The sequence below is a fragment of the Alosa pseudoharengus genome, unplaced genomic scaffold (assembly GCF_046254945.1).
Source record: "Alosa pseudoharengus isolate Yale_2024_CS ecotype anadromous, Long Island Sound unplaced genomic scaffold, YU_APseudo_1.1 YU_APseudo_1.1_scf_23, whole genome shotgun sequence".
NCBI classification, from domain to species: domain Eukaryota; kingdom Metazoa; phylum Chordata; class Actinopteri; order Clupeiformes; family Clupeidae; genus Alosa; species Alosa pseudoharengus.
In genome coordinates, this window is record NW_027468685.1 from 18,563,144 (window position 1) to 18,588,118 (window position 24,975).

General features: G+C 41.9%; 1 protein-coding gene across 1 annotated transcript in view; it reads right to left on the reverse strand.

Moving 5' to 3' along the window:
- Positions 1–13,715, reverse strand: part of kcnk9 (potassium channel, subfamily K, member 9) — a 42,391-nt gene extending 28,676 nt beyond the window's left edge. The window contains exon 1 of the mRNA XM_076300972.1: positions 13,433–13,715. Within this exon, the coding sequence (XP_076157087.1) occupies positions 13,433–13,715 (283 nt within the window). The remainder of the gene's footprint in view (positions 1–13,432) is intronic.
- Positions 13,716–24,975: the final 11,260 nt, after the last annotated feature.

Consider the following 24,975-nt stretch of genomic DNA (forward strand, 5'->3'; position numbering starts at 1 on the left):
AACAGTGAGCTTGGTTAAATGTGACTGAACTAAGGAATAGAGATGGTGAGTATCTATAGAAAGACTACCTGCTGCTGTTGCTTGAAACCTTTTTGAAGAAGGAAACGTTTTATCTGATCAAACATTTTCATCATTTGAGACATGATCATCAGTCTTTGGCTATTTATTCAAATTATAAACTGGGAGAAAATATGAACAAAAAGAAAAATACTGCAAATCCTCCAATAAGCATATGAGTTTGATTATGTAGGTGCATTTAAAATATTCAACCAGTGCTACATGTTTGTTGTCCACTCTCTCTTTCTTGCCCTCTCCACAGACACACACAAACATTCAGTCACACTCTGATCTTTGATAATTTATGTATCCTGTCCAACATAGTTAGATATTATGAGGTATTTAAAATGCACATCTAAATAATTTAGAGAAATAACTGAAATGTTTTATGTATTATTAATAAAAAGAACCCCTTTTTTATCAGTTTCCTCAGATTTTTGCATATATCGCTGCATATTTTATGGCTTGCAAAAGAGCAATGGGGGACATTCAAGGAAAATTGGGTTATTGATATGTAAATCACAATCTCTCATTTTACATGCAGGGCATCTACCCATCAACATTGACATTAGCCTCTCCGAGGATACTATAGGATAGGGCTACTGTTCTATTGCCCTGTCCCATTCACTTTAGACTGCTTTACCATGACCAAAGTCTTTTCCAGGTGCTTAATATCTTTATTAGTTTATCTAATTATTCCGCAGTAATTCATGCCTGGGTTGTGGGCACGTCCAGGGCAGAGCAATTTAATCATCGTCATTAACGGCGGGGCAAGCCTGCATTCGCTCACCTTATTTTTTTTTTGAGCAGGTGGGGAGTGGGGGGGGGGGGGGGGGGGGTCTTGCTTTGCTGATACAAGTCAATCAAGACTTCATTAACTTGTGGACCTTGCCCCAAAGTCATTAACCCCTACACGATTACAGACAGCCAGCAGTGGTCCTTGGCCCGGTTTGACATAAATATTTGCATAGTCCGTGCATGCTGGTCTTTGCTGCTGCTCTTTTTAACGCGGGTTGTCCTGAATTATGAATAACATGCTCAAGGCCCAACCATTGGGGCAGTTCTACTCTCGTAATGATGAAGACCTAACAGGCCTGCTATTAACATTCAGTGATTCTATGCTAGTCTAATTATTAATGACTGTGGCATTTGCAAACTAAAATTACCATTACTGTATGTTGTTTTAAATATGTATGTTTTCAATACGACAAAACTGAATCTTATATTGGAATTCTGTGAGCAAGTAGATTGTTGTAAATTATGCACAGAAATGTGAAAACCCTTATCATCTCAACAAAATCTTTTTTTAAATTCAGAGTGCCAAAAGACATAATGTAGCTAGCTGATCTCATTTCATCTCGACTCAAAAAGGGACGTGTTTGAAGTAATTTGCATGGATCAAGATGTTGCGAATGCATTGGTTACGATATTCTGTGAGCTTGCACGGATCGCAGGCTCACAAAAGCCCCTCGCCTTCTAATCTGCGCTGTCTTCTGCACACGGGGCCTTATAACATTGAATATTCAATCAACGAGGAAAAAGGGAGCGGAAAAACAAAGAGGAGTGAGACAAAAAAAGGCATGTCATTATCTAAATGAACCAAGGTATGGCTTTCAGACTCTTCATCCCACTTAGCAAATTATTGTAACCTGCCTGCCAAAGAGAATGACTGTGACTGACTTCAGTGTTTCTGAGGTAGTGTACGCTACAGAAAGACACACTCTCCTCACCTGCAGGAAGTGTAGTCTAGGATATATAGCCAAGCACGGCAAGGGGAAAAAGACTGTTTGGGTTTGGGTGTCCCGGTTTTCTGTTGCCAGTTGAATGGACAGAAGCACACTGATCCCGGCCTTGAGGCCTCGCTAGTGGAACTGCATCAGCTCTCTCTGTGATGGTAGCTTTGGCAACCACAGACAGCTCTGGTTTTTCTGGATGGAGTTTCAGATTCTACAGCGTTTTCAAAGACCTTCTTAGATGAGACAGAGAACACCTGTTTCTCAGCTTAGTACTGACCATTTTGTCCACTGAAGTTCTTCAAACTCTATTCAAGGCTTCAAAGGATATGTCATTAGTGATTTAAAAAAAAAAAACCCTAGACAATCCCATGCGAAGCAAACAACCAGAAAACGCAAGAGCAAACTTGAGCTTTGATGATTTAATTCAATTCATGACATCACACACTCTCTCTTACACACACACACAGAGAGACAGGCAGCAGACAGAGAGGGAGATAGAGGGAGAGAGAGAAAGAGAGGGGGGGTGGGTGGGCATGAAGATGCCTTGCAAAAACAATCACTGAAGAAAGATTAGACTGGCCACATGAATGACCAATTTTCGTAAAGATTATCATCATCTCTCCAAAAACACAATTCTGGCAACAATCCCAATCTGTCACTGATGGGGAGAGGGGCATATAGAGGAAGACAATATAGAAACAGAGCCCCTGAAAATCCCCTGTCATCCAAAGATCTATCACTCAAACTAAGATGTTAATGAAACAGTCTTACCTGGGGGTATTTCAACTCCAGTAAAATCCAGAACATTTACAATGTCACGTTTTAAGGCTATGTCGTCTGTGACAGCTGTCATACACTTCATAGACAAGCACAAGGACTGAAATCCCTGTCAAACCGCATATAAAAACAACTGTAACTCTCCTGAGCAAAGCAATGCGTGACCGTGACAACCACTGCTACACAGTGAAAATATACAAATTATGGATCAGGTGTCTAAGTACTTGATACATGTGTAGACTTATACTGCACATAATGAGGAGCTGTTTCCTTGGTGTGTTAAAAATAGATCTGATTGAACAAGCTGGAGGTCTTTTGGCCAGACACCAGTCTGTAAGGTGCCTGCTAAATCTTTCACAAAAGCCATGGCTCAAAAGAAAAGTAATTAATATTCATAGAGTTACACCCCCACATCTAGTAGCCTTTGATCGCATGTGTTCATTTCTCTCTCGTGTGCTCTCCAGCCATAAGAAGACGGATATTGACTTTATTCTGTTCCAAGATCGTTTGTTTTCCCCAAATCTGCAAAATGACCCCAGGTGGGGTTATTTAAGGTAGTGTCACACACGTCTGCACTGCTGAAGTTGCCACAGGTTAAACAGCTCCGTATTCCATTTGTATTTCTCACTTTTTTAGCATTTTGGTGTGTGTGTGAGTGTGTGTGTGTGTGTGTGTGTGTGTGTGTGTGTGTGTGTGTGTGTGTGTGTGTGTGTGTGAGAGAGAGAGAGAGAGAGAGACAGAGAGAGAGAGATAGAGAAAGAGAATAATGAACGGAATGCCTAATCAGAGACATCAATCATCAAACATGCATTAGAGAACCTGATTTGAACAGCACTACAGATAAGGATTACCCGTCTCACTTGAATTAAAGATTAACTCTTAAAATGTTAAACCCCATCTCACCTCCCAAAACCGTTTCATTTCCAACAGCATCCCACAGTGAAAATGTGAAAGCATTTTTCCCCCACAACCATCAAAACCAATCATCATCATACTTCATCAATTGCTATCTGGTACTAATAGAATATCAGTTATAGCACTAATACATTTGCTCATGAATTGCATGACAATCCTTAATTTATTCTACATTATTCATTCATTTATTTGCCATAAATCATTATTAATGGGTAGTACAATTACTGGCTAATGCATCATAATTGCATCACAGTAGATGCTAATTTGACAATGTTAATGTTGCTGACATTTTACAACTTGGCTAAGAACTGGGCTAGAAAACTGAGACTTTAGCATAGTAATTACTGCACAACACCTCAATGAAGCCTTCATGACAATTAGCCATTGAATACATACGCACTCATAATGGATGATTTCAGCTGGTTTCAGTTGACGTTGTTACAGCTGACATCACATACATCAGCTGTGTCTGTCAACTTTAATGTTAATTTGATGTAACTGTTGTGTTGTATGTATATTGTTGTAAATGTATACTGACATACATTGTTATTGACATAAGGTAACAGTATGATGCCATCTTGGTTAAAATGGCATGGGGGCATGTGTTTTGTGTTGTGATGTGCTCTAGGATTGCCGCATCAGCAAAATTCTGCCACTAAATATCACCAAAACAAACATGTTCTAAAGGCAGCTACTCTACTCTACATATCAGTCATAATGCCCTGCTGCACCATTAGAGTATTTTAGTACTGGTAGGCCTAATTTAATAGGAGAGGCACATCCATGAAACACCCTGTGAATGATTACAAATGGCCTACAGAGAATCAGTTTTTAACACATCAACAAGGCGTTATGACAACATGGCACAGGATGTCAAATGAGGAAGGCCGGCGTCTCATCAAACTGCTCTTGAGGACTGAAGAGGCTTTGCTATGAGATTGATCTTTACATGTGGAATGCTAACTAATCCAGTACTCAGGTCCAGCTTGTTATTGGACACCATTTGATATTCACATAAACATACAATTTATTTGGATCCATCCAACCATAATACCAACGAAATCATCAAAAACATCTATAGACATATGGCCTTACTCTCACAAGTTCTAAGGACAGATTATTCCCACTGATATAAGAGGGTCGTGCCAACACTATCAGCAATCGTCATGGCAACGTTTGATGTTATGATAGCTTCCTCACATTGTAATACATAATGACAATTACCCATTATGATGATACCACTGTGTTCTGACCTAGCACATTAGCAATCGTGGCGACTAATGGAAGGATATAGCATCTGGTATGTAGTATTAGCTATCATGATGACTAATGGAAGGATATAGCATCTGGTAAGTAGCATTAGCTATCATGATGATTAATGATTACCAAATGGCATCTGCAATAACACTTGCATGACACAATTAAAGAAATGTAATGAGAGAGGGTTGAAGAAGATGTTACCAAAAGCTCTTGTAGGAGTAAACTATGTAATGTCTAATACTGTATACGGTATCTGATAACTTAGACATATTTGAATGATGTATTCACTCTCTGCATTAGGCTAGCTACTTACTATTAGGATCAACTAACCAGACAGAAGCAATAGTTCCATATGTAGTAGGCCTACATGTCTTCAACCAATGCCCTTCTCAAAGATTTTGAGAGAGGACAATAAAACCCAACATAGGCTACCTTGAGTTAAAATGGCCAGTGACCTACATCAAGCCACACACCAGGGAATCAGTTTCTTTTCCCAAATTTACTCAGCCAATGCATCATCACATTCATTTCTTCTTTTTTCTTGCAGTTTGGTAAGTGCATTGGTCACTCATTTTTGTTGACCAAACTTTTTTTTTTTACCAAATTGAAGCTGGGTCAAATATTTCAAACTAGAAACTTAAATATTAAATCCATAAATCTTAGCCATACATTTTCCACATCTTCAAGTGTTTTTCATTCAAATCATATTTATTATAGCTGTTTTTCAAAATGAAGGGGAAGAATTGTAATGTAAGTTTCAAGTTAGACTTTAAAAGAGGCTTGTTCGATTTGGTCTCCCTAACACAATCTTTCCTGTACACCCTGCACACTCCAGTTGAGCTGAGAGGGAAATTGTTGAGGGGGTCGCCAGAGGTAGATCCATTGTTCTGCTTCGCAGTCACGGTGCTGGAAGTGCTCACTATAAGACCGAAGGTAAATTAGGGTTTTTTCCAGCCCCAGACCCCTGGAAAGAAATGGTATTTCTTTCCATTCAAAGACTTTAGCGAGATTGATTTAGCTTGCCAAGTGCAACAGAACAAATGAATCAGTCCCACAAAAAAGTAAGCTTTGCTACACTGGCTCGACAAATGGGCTCACTCATGTGCTTCAATTGTAAAAAAAACAAAACAAGAACTTGTAATCTTAACCCTATTTGGTTCTTAGGGTGTAGCCAGACATCTCTTTAACATAAGGTTGGACATTTAATGGCAAAGCCAGTGACTTTTTCACCACCACAGAGAAATACTATAGACTACACACATTTTCCTCTTGCTGACATTCCCACTGGGCGTTAAAACTCATAGGAACATAAAAAAAAATGTCCACAGACTACAGGAATTTATTGTTGTACGTGTTCTCTGTAATATCTTATGGTTGTAATGTCTTGGGTTGCCTAGAAAGTGCATGTACTGTAAGTGTCCAAAAGTCTACCACTCATTTCTTCAATGGCTCTAGGAACTGTTCTACCAGATATGTAGAAGTAGAAAGTCCTGGGGACTTGATGGTGTGGGGAGGTGATAGTCACAACTAAAAACCGCTATAAAACCAGCCACCAAAGTAGACAATAAATTATAGTGATAAAGAAACTCAAAGAGGCTTCATCCACAGACTGGAGACTTTAAGCATTCTTTTAAGGGGACAAGCCAAACTATTTGTGATGTTAGCAGCAATGGTGAGACCCCAGATTTTGCCGGTGTTGAAGAATCCTGAGCTTCCTATTCTTCTCTTTCTACTGCTTACTTCCTCCTCACAGTTACCAGGCCTGCATCTTGTGAAACCTCATCAGAGTTTTGAAAGCAGGTAGGCAGGCAGGCAGGCAGGCACCCTGGTGTCCCAAACAGGCACCGCAGACAGGGTGCGAGACAGCTCTTCGCTCATGTACACACACACACACACACAAACACACACACACACACACAGCTGTTTAGCATGCATCTACCACACAAAGGCGCCCCAGCATCAAAGAGATTATTCTTGGCGCTCCAACAAGCGCGGCTTCCGGGGGGTGACACGGGAACTACGCACCTGCAGTCAGGTGCACCGGTGGGCTCAAAGGAGGCTTTCAAACACACACTCTCTCTCACACACACACACACACACACACACACACACACACACACACACACACACACACACACACACACACACACACACACACACACACACACACACATTTCTTCCTCCCCCTTCCTCTTCCTCTCACAGTTGGCTATGCCACTCTCAGGCTCAGACTAAAAGCCATTAGTGTCATAGCACTTTATTCATGCCACTGGAATGTATTGTCTGCATGTGGATAATGTCAGGAATACACACACTCAGTCACAAGTACACACACACACACACACACACACACACACAGTGAGTGAGAGAGAGAGTTAGCATATGCTGCCTGTACACAAAGCTTCCTCACACACACTGCTTGACCCATACAGTATATAACATATGATTAAAACACAATAAAAAGACCACATCAAAACTGTTACTGGAAATGTTTGATAAGTTAAGATTTTGTTTAAATATTAAATGCATAATTATTCCTAAAAAATCAGGTTTACTTGCCTACAATCTAAAGCAATGTATTGGCATCGTATGGCATCATTCAGGGTACATTAATGTATGCAGATCAATGTACTATTTTCTTCAGCATCCTTACTAATTCTAAGCACATCAATGTAATCCAAATACATAAATGCTTGGTCCACTAGCACAGGTGAAAGAGAAGCAACTGCAGTAGTATCACATGTTCCCCTGCCCCTGCATGCACCCACCACCCTTCACTGGGCTCTCCCCTTTAAACTTAACACTGCAGGGCCAAGTCACTGTGACCTACCATCATGCTTCCAGGGGAAAAAATGTCACTCTCCATCCACCTACAGTATCTCTCGCTTGGTTACACACTCACACACACACACACACACACACTCCTCTCACTAGCTCAGCGATGTGCAAAGGGAAGATAGAGTAGTGGAGGAGGAGGAGAAGAGAGAGAGAAGGAGGGAGGGAGAGAGAGAGAGAGGTGGAAATATTCCATGCAATTAATCAGGAGAATGAGGAGAATCAGTGGTTGCCGCAATCTGGCCGTCTGCGCACACAAACACCAAGTTAGTGCTGCAAACATGGCCAGAACACACACCGTCGCCACAGCAACCAACGCCGGGCTGCTCAGCCTGCACTGACATTTTGTGCCAAAGCGTCTCTCTCTCTCTCTTATATTTTTTTCTTTTCTATTTCTTTCTTCCCTTTTGTTTTCTTTCTCTCTCTCTCTGACATACAAATACTTTCACTGTCTTACTCATTGTTTTCTCTTTGACTTGCACTGTTGTGTGCAATATCAGAGTATTCCTTATTCTGGATCTATAATTCTCTCTCTAGTTTCTTTTCCTTCTCTCTCTTCCGGTAATATATAAAATTCCCCTGATCTTTTTTCCCTGATCTTTCCCTTTATGTAATATTAGTGCATTCCTTATATTGTATATCATTAATTATCTTTATACATACCAATAGTTCAGTTGATTTGATTGTATTTTGACTGCAGAACTAAGGACTGCCCTCATAGGACTGATTAAATGTCAAGTAACAGGTTCCCCTGAGCACAACTTTGTCTCCAAAATTGCCTCCTGACAGAATACCACGTTAGACTGTCTTAACAGCTGACAAAGACCAGCCAAGACCTTCTTTTCAATGTTTAAACCATATGACTTCAAGGGCCTTGTGGAAAATACCTTTTTCTCTCTCTCTTTCGCTCTCTGTTTGCTTGATCTGTTAAAACCACTTATGTTATTGTGCACCATTCACCTATATTTTTCAGTGACTTTTCTGAAAAACATGACAGCCGATTCAATAGATAACTTTGGACAACAGCCCCTTTATCAATTCTCCATACATTTACATTTTCTGTATCCAATAAATATAGCACTATGATGCAGGTTATTTTAATCAGTTCACGCAGGTTGATTAAATTTCCAATTTAATTGTGTGTTTTTTTCTATTAGCTAGATTATTCCACAACAATATTGCAAGGGTCCAAGGAGTAGTGTGAAATGACATTCAATTTGCACTGACATTTAAAATACTTGCCACAAATGTCAGCTAACTTAGGCTAAATGTTCAGAATCAGCAGGTCCATTAAACAAGAAATTACATAAATCATAAACGGGCTAAATAAATAGAACAGACCGAGACCAAATCAACCCCACCCCTGCTCCAGACTCTTTGTGTTCAGACCAGACGCAAGACCTGTCTTCTGAAAGAGATACTCTAATTTATCATGGCCTTATCGGCTGGGACGTGCTGTAGCCATTTTTAGACCTCAGGCAGAACTCTTTTGACCCGGTATGTGCAGAGGAGGCAGCCACTGTGCCATTCATCTGCAGAGTGCTGTGACGTCCACAAATTCTAGTGTCATTTTGATTTTCCAAGAAGATCAAAGGTCTGACCAAAGATCCTTGATTACTAGCTCAGCTTTAACCCTCTCTGGTCTGACCATTTGAAGTGGGCAACTCCTATTGTGATCCCCTAAAATGCTGAACTGCTACCTGTTAAGACAGGCTCCTCTTACAATTCTCCCTGCATACAAAACATAATAAGCAAACACGGTCTTCTATATTCACCAGTGCAGGTGCAAATATGGAATCATTACAAGTCAGTGTGGACAGGCATGTATTTATTTATTTATAGGGGCAGCCGTGGCCTACTGGTTAGGGCTTCGGGCTTGTAACCAAAGGGTTGCCGGTTCGATCCCCGACCCAGTAGGAAAAATGTGGGCGGGGGAAGTGGTTGAGCACGGCTCTCCCATTCCCACATCCACGGCTGAAGTGCCCTTGAGCAAGGCACCTAACCCCTCACTGCTCCCCGAGCGCCGCTGTAGCAGGCAGGTCACTGCTCCAGGTTAGTGTGTGCTTCACCTCACTGTGTGTTCACTGTGTGCTGTGTATGTTTCACTAATTCACAGATTTGGGATAAATGCAGAGACCAAATGTCCCTCATGGGATCATAAGAGTATACTTATACTTATTCAGAAAAACAACAGGAGTTGTACAAAGTGAAGTGCTTTTACCAAGTGGACAGTGTGGATTTGTTGCTGAAGCGTTTCATTTCATGCATACACCAGATACGATACGAAATAACAGTGCGAAAATCCGAAAAATTTGTGTGCGAAATTTTGGCACTCAAAGTGTACACACAAAGTCCGATGCGATTATTTTAATATTTCGCATTCTATTTCGTGCTCACGTCACGCAGGTTCACACGGCGACTTTCAGTAAGCAGGGAGAACTCATAGAATCATCAAGATTTGAAGCAGATTATAGCCTTGATCGTTCATGGAACCGTGCATTGGCTTGTGAGGTGCTGGGGAAATTAAAGCTTACGGCCACTTAGTCATATGTAAAACACCACATTGCCACAGCAGCAGCACAGGATTATTGCACACTGATGCCCAACAACATTCAAATGCTAGACTTGTCTGACCTTGTAGTAATTGGCAGACATTGGTAGTGGGGTTGGGTTGGTTGGTTGGTGGCAACACACTGTGCAATTGAATCCAGTCTCCTTTAGAATTTGGATCAGAACCAAGGTTGTATGGCAAATCACAGATTGATCAAGATACATGCATGCCCTCCAATGTCTTTCCAACAAATGCAATCTCTCAGTCTTTTGACTGACATTATCTATCAGGAAAACTATTTATTTAATCAGGGCCATAAGCTATGTGCAGTCTGAATGGCCTCCACAAAGACACAACGATTCACAGTATGGATTACAATCCTCACAGATAAGATGTACTGTATATGACTTAGATAATGTCAGTGTATGTCTTTCCAGAGCCACTGTTTACAATAAGAAACTCCCAGTCCTTACCCAATCTGCCAGAAGTCAGACATAACTAAACAACTGTGTCATTTTATTGTGTCATAGAGTAAAACCATGGGTGGAAGTGATGAATCATCATTATCCTTAAAATCAAGTATGCTTCATATACACTAAAAGCCTTTATTCAGCATGAAATTGAAAGGAATAAATAGATTACAATTGGGTGAAACGAAATGATCCTACAATGTTCTGTTATGAGCTGCATAAAGTGTTTTGTTGCAACAGCAGGTGAACAATCACAAGCACATGGAGGCACAGGAGTACTCATGTCAGACCAGCTCAGTCACCGGCTGCCCGCACAGCACAACAGGCCGGCCTACTCTAAACTTAATTGTCAGAAACATAAGAAAAGCTATCCAGATTATTTCTGTGGGTGCTGGACCATGGAGCCGCTGGCTGACGAGAGTGTGGCATAAGAGCTGCGTGAAGCGGGCAGCCCCTGCGTTCGGACTGAAGGGAGCTGCACCGTTGTTCAGGCCCCGACTGACACGAGAAACACCATCGACAAGTCACGGAAGATTTTTCTATGGACTAGAAGGGGAACGGCTTCTTTTGATTGCATACTTTTTTTTATCACAATTGAGCAAACAGAGGATGGAAATGGGCTAATTACTGTAGCCACTGTCTCATGTGAAATGATGCTGCTTAAAACAAACTTAAAACACAACTTGCTTAGTTTTTAACACATCTTTGTGTCCAGATAGGAACACTGTTTATGTTGTTTCCAAAACATTTGTTTTAAGAGTGTATAGTTTAAGACTGTCTCAGAGATTGAACGATGGAAATTAAACAAAGGGGACGTGGTAGTTAATGCCAAAAGGCAAAGCTAGGGAAAAGTTAATTAACCTGAGAACTGTAACTGCTGACCAACACTGAGAACATGCCTGAGGATGTAGTCTAGAAGGCCTAGGCCCGTGGTAAGCTACATTTGTACAGAGTTGAAGGCTCATGTTGCCACACTGGTTTATAGTCTAATCAGCTCAATCATCACCGAAAAAAAACCCTTCTCACACTGTTTGGTATATCAATTGTTGTGCAAAACAGGTGAACTGCACTACAACTATAAATGAGTTGAAAATGCAAAATTCCCCATATATGTGAAGGAAATATAACATTAGCGTTACACTTAATTAGTTGTAGTGAAATCTATATAAGAGAAAACATACAAACACACACACACACACGCATACACACACACACTTGTGTTCTAGCATCGCAGTTGCCACTTGCCACAGCTACCAAATGCATGAACGCCAGAACCAATTTTCTAACATCTGCTGTTCACTGCTCTCAACCAAACGTCTGATGTGGAGCCAGGGAAGGGGAGGCACGTTTCACCAAGCCTGTTCACCCCTCCCCTCTGACTGCAGATATGCTGATCTGAATTGGAGTGTCAAAGCAACATGTTTAATCGAATAGAGTCGCTGCCTTGTAACAAACTAAAGAAAAAGAGCTAAAAAAACGAACTACTGTATGGGTCACTTTGTTCGTGTTTTCACAGTTTGGAATTTGTGAGTACAAGTTAGATTTGGAAAATCGGCATCATAAAACCCATGTCGTGTATTTATAGTGCTATTAGTGGTTCTATTTATAGCTCTCTTCTCCGCATGAAATGCGCTGCACATGGACACAGTTGCTCAACGGAGAAATGGATTGGAAAAAGTCAGTGAACGGGAAATGTCTTGGGCAGGCTATAAAGGACGACAGACCCTTGTGGTCCTCTTGCTTGGACAGCACGGGAAGTCTGAGCAAAAACACCTGTTGACTCTATTGTAACCCCCTCAGCACTGGTTTACCAACAATCCTCATAACGTAATACAGGCATTTCTCTCTCTTTCTCTCTCTCGGTGTGTGTGTGTGTGTGTGTGTGTGTGCGCGCGCATGTGTGTGTGTGTGTGTGTGTGCCTGTGTAAAAGAGACCGCGTGAGAACGAGAATCACAAAGCAGTAAATGTGTCGTGAGAAAGAAAAAGACAGTAAAAGAAAGTGAGATCACGTTTTGAGAATCACGTTTTGACCACGAATGAACCGACGACATGAAAGTAATCTGAAGACATATTTTACTGCTCCAAATAAATACATACATATATACATACATATAAAAATACTTTGTTGTGATTTCAACGCATGGTGTTCTCAGAATCATGCCTGAAGCGGGCGTGCTGTGCGGAGCTGTCCCTTCAGCACCACGCACAGAGAGCTGGGCAAACGGTGCTGAAAATCTCTCTGCTAGTGTGTTATCCCAAACACTTCAAAGTGGTAGGCTATTTTGCTAACTGTACTTTCGTTGATTTTGCATCTATTGGTTTATCTCTGAGTGTGATGCAGTGTTCACAAATGCAACGTAAATTCTTCCAAACGGATAAGAGCAAACTTTCCAGAGACTGGGCGTGGGCTCTACTAAAGAATAACTTGTTGTCTTTCCCTGTCTGAAATATTTAAGACTTTACAAACACCTCTACGTCTATACCGGAAGGATCAGCCTAAAAAGATATCAAGTGCTCAATTTCATAAACTAAGACAAGTAAACCGCAAAATCAAACACAATGCAACAGGCTGGCTTTTAAGGAGGCCAGCTTTGGAGAGATTCACGCCTCCTTGTCACAAACTGTGTGCTTACTTTAAAAAGCCTTACTCCATGATTGTCATTTTGCTTCAAGCACTAAGGACCGCCTTGTCACCGTGCAGATGACAAGGCGAGTGAACATATGCTACTGCTTTTTGTTCACGTCATGGCCCCACACTGTTTGTGTCATGACACTGGCTAAGAATCAAACAAGTTACCCAGACAAAGAAATCCTCATGTGCTGAACTCACCTATGGTGGTTATGACCGTGATGGCAAAGTAAAAGGAGCCGGCGAATTTCCACTGAACCCCGGCTCTGTGGGGCTCAGCCTCCATGATAATAGTCTCCAGTTTTCGATAGTCATCCTCACTAATGTTGTACTTTCCTTGGAGACGCTTCTCTTCAGCTTCCAGCTGTTCTTTCTCCCTCATTTCGTAATCCGACTCCAAGGCATCGAACACCGCGGCCCCGACCAGCAGATAGGTGAACGTGCAGATGATCAGGGACAGAGTCCGCACATTCTGCCGCTTCATGGCCACCAGGAACCGGCGAGTGAGGGGTTCATGTCCCCTCCGATCCCCCGGAAAGGAGCAGCACTCGGGAAAGCTCTGACAGCGATAAGATGGGTAGGGACAGACTCTGGTGTGTGTGTGGTGACGGTGGACGCCGGGGCAATGGGATAGGTTATGGTCTCTGTAACAGGTCCCCAGATCCTGCTCCTGGTTTGATGAAAGACACAAGAGACTGCTCGAACGCCGGGACCAGGAGCCTTGCAGCCGAGAGACTCTGCGCAAGACCTGTCCAAACCAAGTCCTCCCGGCGCGTAGGGCCATCAACAAACAGCGGAGAGACTGACTTGGTCCACTGTGACTAATAGCGCTGAATCTCCACTAACTCAAGCGTAAATGAACAGTTCCGTAGTGCAAGCCACATCATAGTTAATGCACATCGAAAAATCTTTACTGTAGTTTTTTCCAATTTCGACTGAAGCATTCCCCACATATAAAATTAACGGTTATAACATCCTATTGAATAACGATGCAGGGCGCGCATCCTCGTGACAGTGTTCCAAAGTTTTAGCCACAACCAACCTGTTCATCCCCGTCTTGCTTCCCATGAGCTGGCACCGCAGGAACAGCTTTTCCCTGTTCATAGTTAAGTTAATATGAAAAGACTATGGGAATAAATGTAACCGTCTACGTTAAAATGCGCGTACGTAGATAGACAATGCAATTTGCTGAGTCGAGTTAAGATTCAACACGGTGGCGAATCTCCGAGGAGGGGAAATGTTCTGCGCATGGGACTGGTAAAAGGCGACTCTCCGATATGAGGGAGAACACAGCATGCATCACTCCTTGGTGACACTTAAATGATATGTTCTCGTTCCACACTTGACATAATGTTGTGCTTTTAAATATCGAATGGGAGGGAATGAAAAATGCATAAGAATATATATTGAAACGAACAACAGGTCTCTCGGAGAAATATCAGCTTGTCTTGAAAAATCTTCTGAATGGCTTTTTGTTGCGGTTTACATAATCATGTAGAGCGAAGCAAACCTGAGAAAAACGCCAAACATGTCCAAGGAGACTAATCACCAAATCCACGTCGCTTATTCTCGCAGACCCAGTCGATGGAGCACTACCGTCCTTAAATGGCACTGCTGCGCACGCCCATATGGAGAAAGTCCTGTCCTCGTGGAAATAGTTCTACAGGGTCCCCAAAGTATTATTATTAATGAAAAAGAGCAACATTTTTCTTTTTTACTTGACCGGAGTGGAGACGGACGTCAGAATAATGCTACTTTAAACAGGATATAGGCACTTAAACGGGATCCAGTTGTTGCGTGACTCCAGTTTTTGTGCATTTTCTGTTTTACTTTGAAATGGGCAAAATATGGTTGGAAAATAAACGCTGGATTCATGCAGTCTCCGCGTGTCGCCTTTTCTCCTTCTCGGTGGTTCCTCCCGTGTTACGAGTTAGCGGCAGTCCCTCTGCCTCCCTTGGGTATCCCTGTCTGCCTCTGACCCGCTCCCCACCCACGGCCTGCCGCTGGCGACCACTCCCTCTCATCAACATATTATGATTGCAAGGGAGTTCACCGTTCACAATCATGTGACCAAATACTAGCCCCCTTCTCCCCCCCAAACACGTCGCAGAAATAAGGAATCACTTGCTGAATGCCGAGAGGCACCCGCAGCAGCCCCCTCAGTAAGGTAGTCACAATTCAGGAACGCATGTCACGCACGACCGCAGTTTTACGCAGAGGAAAAACGCGTAGGTTTCAGATTGTTTGGCGTGCTCTTCCAGACAGAAATAGAAATGTAGTCGACATTATTATTTTTTTTTTAAGTTATGGTGCTCGTTTGCTCGTCGTGTTCTCCCTCGAACAGGTGCCATGAATAACTGCAGGTGTTAAAAGTAACTCGTCGGGGAACTTTCATTGCCGGGACATTATTAATTCATTAAAATGTGGTCACAAAATGAGTATTGCTACGTTTGTTGTGTGTTGAATCAGACCATTATGGAGAAACTATAAAACGATAAGGTGTGTGTGTGTGTGGGGGGGGGTGGGGGGGTGGGGCAACAATTGTGAGCAACAGATTGTTTCTGATGATGGTTGTCTGCATGGTGTAAAGCAGCATTTTATGATCATAATCTTTTTCTTGCGTAATGACATCATCCATCTCTTTAAACATATAACGCATTGAATATAACAACTATACTCATTTTGGTGTCCTCAAATATTCTAACATATCACTTTTGCAGGCTTCACCGAAACCACCAGGAGACAGGAGAAGCAGCGACAGCCCACATGGTGCGCAGCCATCCCGTTAACAAAGCGCCAGAGCGCCGTTCCAAATGTTCCCATTTGAGGCCAGAACCCGCTCCAAAATAACCACCCGGCTGCTAAATTCAACTCCATTATTTTTCGCACATCGAATTTCATCAATGCGATGCCCACCTACAGATGGCGTGGCACGCAGTACCGATGCACAAGCGCAGTGTTTAATAACGGATAAATGGTAACCAGCCATTAACATTTAGTAAGTTGCTTTGCTAGCGCCAGTGTTTTCTCGTGGTCCCAGGGGAGTGCTTTCCTTGTGTAGACCTAATGAGTAGAGAGAAAAAAAGCAAACTTTGAAGATTGGTTTTGAGATTTCTACAGAGGTCCAACACTTAATTTAACATCTTTCATTGTTGTCAAGGGCGTCATTGTTCTATCCATCTTACATTTTCTGCACTCTTTTCTTTTCTTCTGTTCCACCATTATTTCCTTATTATCAAATATCATCTTTTTCAATCTTTTGTTCCGTCACTAATAAGACCACAACTATCACCACCAACACGGCTTACCTAACTTAGAATTTACTGTAGCTCTTTCTATTCAGCAGCAGAGTTTTATTCCTTTTACAAGTGTTTCAGTGTGGGTCTAATACATTTGGAAGGTTATTCCTCACACCTTAATCCCACACCAGGCCACTGCATACAATCACTAACCTGACAAGAGTTAGAAAAATAGCACTCTGTAGATCCATCAGTTAAGCATTTTGTTGCAGCCCAACTCATTTCAGGAGGGCTAAAGACAAACTACACAACACAAGCCCAAACTGGCCCCTTGATGATGAGAAATAATAGCATCTCTTATCACACACCTCATATTTCTTTCAATTTACATAAAAACTGGCAAATAAAAAGTCAAATGTATTGGGCAGACTCCATCTCTTTATTCTCGATCATACTCGTCAAGAGTTACGCAAAATGACTGACAAAAAGAGATGTACAATCACTTATAAGTTTGGATCATTCCCAAAGCACTTAAAGGCTTGTCAGATCAGCTCTAACATCTTATTATCTCAGTGGTGGCAGATGTAGTGGATGATTCCTCTGATGAGAGAAAAGCATGGCAAGATGGAGATCTAATGGTGCTTGTGTTGACTTGAATGAACTTGGAATGGAGTAGTTATTCTGCATGCTCAAAATATTTCTCTTTTACTTTTCTCTCAATTAGACCAGACAGATAAGTTCTCTGGTGCCAAATAGAGCATTACACAGAAGCAGACAATTTTTCTTTGTCATCTCTGTTTTCTCTGAGGTGTAAGAAAGACCTCATAAGAAGACAAGATTGATAACAAATTCTCCAACAACTAATAACAAACCATCCTACACACAATAATATTTGCATGCTATTTTGCACTGTTGACTTTGCTACAAAAGTGGGCATTGAGTATACTTCCTCTCATTAAATATTTTTTTGATTGCTGGTCCAGATGGACAGGCACTAAGGAAATGTACAGCATTTAAGATTATCCAGGGGCTATAATGGCGAGATGGATGTTTATATAGTTTCCGTTTCATAGTCTAAGACCTCTCGTTCTGAGATTACAGCAGTCTTGCAGTTGGATTTACAATGTCGATATGAAACATTTCCAAATAAGGATACACATAAAATGCCCTTGTAATAGCTCATCCGAGAGACTGTTAACAAGGTAAGTCGCCTCAAAGTTGTTGTAACTTCAATGAAGCCGGTTTACGGATGCTTCATTAAAATTAATACCTCAGATCATCTTAATTGGCTCTAGGTTTACAGGCAGGCCCCCACAGTTAAACACATTATCAAGCAGGCACTGGCTCTAACGCATCATAAATAAGAAACAGATAGACGTCAGTACGCTGATTTGTTTTGTGCGCTACCGAAATATGCTCTCCTTTGCAAACCGCCCTGTATGCTGCATGTATTATTCATCAAGAGTTCTCTCCCAAACAGGTTAAGCTAGTCGCGTATTCCCTCCACTAAAATCCCACTCCTCCCTGGCTGTTAGAAAAGCTGAACGTTTAAAAATACATATGTGCTCTAACGAGGATTAAAAAGCTGCGTGGAGAGAACACGGCTGGTTTCCTCTGAGTCTCTCCGCCAGTGACCCGCAGCGGCGATGAAGAGCTCGTTAAGAGACGGCAGGGGATCTAAACTTGTACTCCGCGGTCCGGAACTTTTCGCTGCTTTAATCCACGCTAATGCAATTATCTGGAATCCTCAAGATCCGAATTAGTGAGCGCCAGAACAAAAGCCGACAGCAAGTTGTTGGTTAGGCACAAAGCGTTATCATTATGGTGCATGTTATTACCGAGGCTGTCCAATATCCAGACGCTAAAGGGAGATGGCAAAATGACTAGATGATGTAAAATGCTGGATTATAATCCATACAATCATTCGATTTAATAATCAGGAGTACATGTATGGAAGTATTGGGTAGTCTGTTCTGTTCATGGAAGCCCTGTGCTCTTTAAACTGAGCTGTTTCGCCAAATCATAGCTGCGTAGCGGCCCAGGTAAACGAAAGTGGGAGTTGATGCATGACAGATTGCAAATTACAATGCTGGTTAACGTATAAGCGCACCCTAGACGAGTTGTAAACGAGTTATATGAAATATGCAAATACACGTCTTTTGAATTCACGTGGCTATAGGGCTGTGGATGTCCTACAGCTGATCATGACAAGAAACAGATGCATGCAACAAAAACAAAAACAAAACAGGGAATGAAATGATATTCAAACACAGAATCAATTTTGACATTTGCATCTAATCACTGCTATCTGTAGCTGCTCATTCCACAAATTGAATATTGAAGAGAGTGGTTTGGCTTTGTTTGAAATGAACACCACCTGCCTGTGGTGTGTTTGCACAGTGGACAAATGGGGGGCTCTAAGACCCAGCCACAACTATTTTATCTAACTGCATCATTTTTGCTGTACTTTTGTAAATGTCACTTTTTGGCATTTTATATATCATCCATGCATTTCACATGGGTATTGCCAAGTGTGTGTAATACTTTCACAACAAAATAAAGGAAGTATTGAAGAGAGGGCAGAAAGGGGAAAAAGAAAGGAGGGAATGAAGGGCAGCAGTGAATGGAGAGAAGAAAATGGAGACATGTTATAGATAACAAAAAAGGCTTGCAATTGAATGTTTAAGTTGTGATTGTGGGTGTGAATGATGCTTTTCTGAGTGTGCACAGGAGAGTGATAGTCCTCGGGGTGATGTGATGTGGTCTGGGGACTGTGCTGGTCTGAGGGTGTGCTCCGGCTGATAAGAGCAGCTTATTCACAGACACGTGTCACTAGGCCTCCACTCCACTCCCATCTCACCCCCACTTCTCTAGTCCTCCCTGGGACACACCAGTGACTTTCTTTATCGTTCACTGGGAGTAGAAGCACTCACACGTATGTACCGCCCCCCTCTTCCCCAACACACACACACACACACACACACACACACACAGTTAAACATTCTCTCTCTTAAAGCACACACACTTGCATTCGGAGAGGCAGACACACGCACACCCACATAAAAAAACTGGATATCACAGCCTCTCTGCAACCTACTAAACTCACTCTCTCATATCCCATGTTTTCATCCCTCTAGCGAGTCCACAGGTCCAGTCAGTGGTTGCTTTGAAAGTGCCCATTGCTATTGGGACTTTCTATAATGGTCCTTATTAAAGTGAAGTCAGGGGTGTAGTGGTAAAATAGGAGGTGGGTAAACTATAAATTCTGTGATCACGGTGAGGTGGTCTGCGCCAATCGGTGTCGGATTTTTAAAAAAGGCATTCAGAACATGTTTTATGATGGTGGAGGTTATTGTCCAATGTTTATAACAATACCAGTGGTATTAAATGGTCCCTAAAGTTTTGATTACAGTGTGATGTTTAAATATCAAAAGTTGCAATTGGTGAATAAACTCTTTTGAGAGGTGGATACACTGTATTTCTGAAATTTCAGAGGTGGATAAACTGTGTTTACTTGCGTTTAGCCTCCACTACAGCCCTGAGTGAAGCTGAAGCAACCTCTAGCTGAAAACACTCTGTTGTCTGACCAGTATTTCATGCAGCGGATGTGAGGTGTTGTCCATAATGCTAAGGACTTTTTGCAACATCATTCTCTCAACACCCAACTCTAGGGGCTCTAGTGGACTTCCAAGCAAAGATCCAGCTCTTTTAATCCACTTGTTTAGTTTTTCGGTGTTATTTGTGCTGATGCTGCTGCCCTAACAGATGGCTGCAAAGAAAATTGCACAAGAAACGACAGACTGGTAAAACATATTCACCATCCTGCTGCACACACTAAAGCTTCCTCAGGCAGTCTAGCGTCTGAGGCAATAAGGAGGGCTAACTGTGGAGCAGTGAAAAGCAGCATCAGGGCTTTTTTGTGGCATTGCTGCTGGCTGCAGTGAGTGTGTGCGTGTGTGTATCAGGGACATGGAGGTATTGAGGTGGTCGGTCAAGCCTCAGGATAGTGTGAATGGTGGATTCAGAGAAGAATTTTGCTGACTTCTTTCTGATAGATTGTTTTCTTCTTCTGCTTGTGTGAGCGTGAGGTTAATGCCTGGCAAAACAGGAATGCAGTGTGTGTGTAAAAGAGAGGGAAAATAAGTGTTTCTCCATAAGAATGTTATTGCCTCAATGGTCCTGTTGTTATAATCTAATAAATGTGCTTTAAAAGGAATGATTATTTTTTCCTTTTTACAACTCTTCCAGTAACAGGAGTCTTGTCTAGTTTTTATGAATAATCTAACCATGATTATTATATCTTCTCTAGTATGGTCATCATGGCAAAAAGCACAGTGGTAACAAACTGTTGAAAGTACCATATATACCTGTGTCAGTCCTATAATGACTAAACCTGAGTTTATAAAAGTCACATCACAGACGTCAGAATATGGCCAACGCTTTCCCTGAAATTACAGTAATCTAATATCACACACACATGTACACACAGACACACACACACACACACACACACACACACACACACACACACACACACATGCACACACCTGTACCCGAACCAACCTATAGGATGACTCACTTGGCTGCTCCTACTGAGGCAGAAGACTATTAATAGGTTAGACCTTTAGTTAGGCTTGCAACAGGACTGTCTATCGATCATCTAGCAATTACTGTGATACTACCTCAGGGCCCATATGGATTAAATGTCTCCGAATAATTATTTTAAAACTAGGCTGGGGACGGTAAAGAAAACAAAGCCACCAGAAACTGGCCAGTAGAAAAAAGTTGTGAGATTTCTGTTAATTGAGCAGCACAAACTTGGACAGCGTTTTGTAAAGACAAGGCACTCCAACAGAAAATACAATTGGTCATCCTGTGATTTCACTTTTTTTTGGTGCAGGGAACTGGATAGGCTGCATTTACAGTCGGATTGAAGAGATAAACATCTTTCACCACTACACTGCACTCCAAGACATGAAAGCCATCTTCTGGTGTGATGAACCCTAGATCATACTAAGCCTGACTGATTGGAATCTGTACTGCTTGTTTTTCTCTTTAACTCACTAAGGGCCTCTGTGTAACACTGTGGTACTGTGGACTGACGCTATAATGTTCTCAATGGAAGGAAGTTTCCCTACGGGGGCAATAAAGTACCTAACTAACTGGAGGACTTGGGCATGAGAAAAAGCAAACCGTGAATGCACACACAGACATCCATCAAAGCATGTGTCAGCACTATGAAGGTTAGTGATGGGGCGGAGGATTCTTTTCCTTGTTGAGCACTGCCACACTAGCTATATTAATACCTAGATAATCTGAAATATGACATCAACAGCACATGGCAGCGACCTAAACTAGAGAGGTTAAAGGCACTCTTAACAAGATTTGCTCTCGGGGTCCCCCTACAGTTGAGAAGTGCAATAATAAACAAACTAAATAGGCCTATGCGTCTTTTGCAACAAAGTATGAACATAACTCTGATATAGGCTCCTGTAGATGGAATGCACCGACAGCAGTAGAAAAAGATATCAGAATTCCTGTAGCATAGCAGCTCTTTTCCATTTCGATTTCAGAGGGGGGGTGGGGGGAGGGGTAGTTTCCTATCTGAAACTAGAAAAGTTGCTACATCGGTAATCGCCTACAGAGGGCCACTCAGACAATGGCAGCCGTGGCCTACTGGTTAGCGCTTCGGACTTGTAACCGGAGGGTTGCTGGTTCGAACCCCGACCAGTAGGCACGGCTGAAGTGCCCTTGAGCAAGGCACTTAACCTCTTACTGCTCCCCGAGCGCCGCTGTTGTTGCAGGCAGCTCACTGCGCCGAGATTAGTGTGTGCGTCATCTCACTGTGTGTTCACTGTGTGCTGAGTGTGTTTCACTAATTCACGGATTGGGATAAATGCAGAGACCAAATTTCCCTCACGGGATCAAAAGAGTATATATACTTATGTACATAAGTACATACGTACTTACATACATATGTATGTATACTGATTTTGGAAACGTTATGTTAAAGGACAAATCCGGCGAGTTTTGACACAGATCCCCTTTTCTCGAGGTCACTAAGTACCGTCGCTACAAAAAACCTCGAAAAGAATTGGTTTTACCCAGAAGCTGCTACAGCCAACGCAACTAGGCAGCTACAACGCTACTCTCTGTGGGCATGTACATGAGAGGTCAAGGACATGCCCCCTGAGTGTGCTGTAGCTGCCTTGCTGCTGCTAGTAGCTGCTGGTTGTAGCAACTCGAGCTCGGTGAATCCAATTGTTCTCGGGGGTTTTTCAGTATTGACAGTATTCGTGACCTTGAGAAACGGAGATCTATGTTAAAACTAGCCGGATTTCTCCTTTAAGGTCAAAAATTTGTTAAGGGTGCCTTTAACTGTCATACAATTAATCAATAAGCAATAAGCCCTGAGAGGCCGTAGGTTACACTACAACAGCTAAGGGGCGTTGTAAAACCCCCCTTAGCTATTTTAGAATCAGTGTAACCTACGGACTCGAGTGGCTTATTGCTTTTCTAAAACTGTTGTAATAAATACCTGCAGTTTCATAAAGTAAAGGCAAAGCAACGAGAAATGTAACGATTTATTCATAGATAATCATTCTTCCGCCAAGAAATATATTTCTTGCCAAGCAACGTCGAGACACAGCTACTTTAGCTTTTGTATCAAGTTATGGTAGCGCAGTAATATAGAACGGAATGTGGTCAAGGTGTATGTTTGTGCTGGATTTTACAACGGCATCAATTCAATTCAATTCAATTTCAATTTATTGTGCTTATAGAGCGCCAAAACATAACACATGTATCATGGCGCTTTACAGAATCAAACATGATTCAGCCAATCACAATCAAGGACCGGAACTATCAGTTTTAGAATAGCCGTTAATGTGTAAGGCAGTCAACTAACCACGGTCAGGATGATCTGCTTGTGTGTTGTCGCAACTAGCCCTTAAATCGGTTCTCAAGTCATTTTTTACCAATCAGTGGTTTGATCCTTCGAATGTGTGCCCAAAACACCATAAGAAACATTAGCATATGAATGTAACTGAAATAAATAGATTCATAGATTAGCAATAGATTTGAAGTCTTGTGACGGACCTTTTTTGATCTATTAATGAGTGCTTCCTATGAGTTATATTCAGAGGACTAGCTCAGAATGTATATGCTTACCAAAAAACACATGACTGTGGCAGCAGCTGAGCTGAATGCCAAGGCTTTTCCCCATCAGCACATTGCACTCTGGCAGACTCTGTTCTGATGACATGGAGCTGACTAATCTCAGTGGGTATGCGCCATTAGCCAACACGACACCACGGTGGGGGGCCCGCCCGCCGTATTAGCAGCCTCTGGTATCTCTGAGGATCATCCAGAACATTTTATGTAGCTGAGAGAAAAAAACATCTTTAGAGTAAAAAAAAAGAAGTGTAAACTCCAACATGTGAAAATCAACCATTCAGCATCTATGTTACAGACAGCTGCTTCTCTCCATAGGATTAGGCCTACATGTCTGATTACAGAGTGAGTGGTAAAACAAGGCTTTATGAATAGCAACAGTTTTGTCTTTAGGCGAGGGGGTTAAATTCATGTGTTAAATTTGTGAACCTATAGGCACCAGCAAAGAGCAGACATACAAAGCCCATCCATTTGTATGTATGCCAGCACATTCGCAATACAGTATATCGACATATATCAATATATATATGGATATCGAACCACAGACCAGATGTGCTGCTTCATCCTGTTTCATTTCACACCCATGTAAGTTCTGCAGAAATGTGAAAGTGTGTGAAAGATTGACTGTTGCGAACTTCTGTGTGAAAGTTTAACTGGTTTCATTTCAAATCAGTGCATAATTGCATGAGCCCTAATGCATGCACTTACTAATTAATCCTACAATTGGGTAGAGGCTACCACACTGTGTTATGTGTAGATACTCTTGGTTGGGTCTATTATCCTGATGGGATCTGTGAGAAGTTAAATTGTACTAATACTCCAGCATTTAATTAATGAATCAATCAGATGTCAGAAGGGCACTTGATGTAAAGTGGGACTGAGTTAATTTCATATTTGGAGCGGAGGTGTGACACTTCCAGACTTAAAGTAGAGCGAGCCAAGCAATCCATTAATCTGTTTGCTAAAATATCCTCTTGAATATCTGAATAGCCAACCTCTGCTGGTGCTACATGCTGGATGCATTACTGCTTACATTAAGAGCTAGCTTGCCTCAATGCTTTAGTGCGGTAATTGATTCAAGGTTCCTTTTTTAATCAGAAGTCCCTTTATTTGATGTGCTTCTAATTTGATTGCATGATTGCACATCAATAAAAGTCTAATTGAGTCTTACACTTGATAGCACTTAATTTAGTCTGACAAACCAGAGGGGCCTGGTATACGTTTTGAGATGTATCAAGAGGACATCGGGGAGTGTGATCGCATCAATACTGAGCAACTTTGGTAGATACTTGTTTTGGACTGCTGGTCAAAACATACACAGGATGTAGCCTC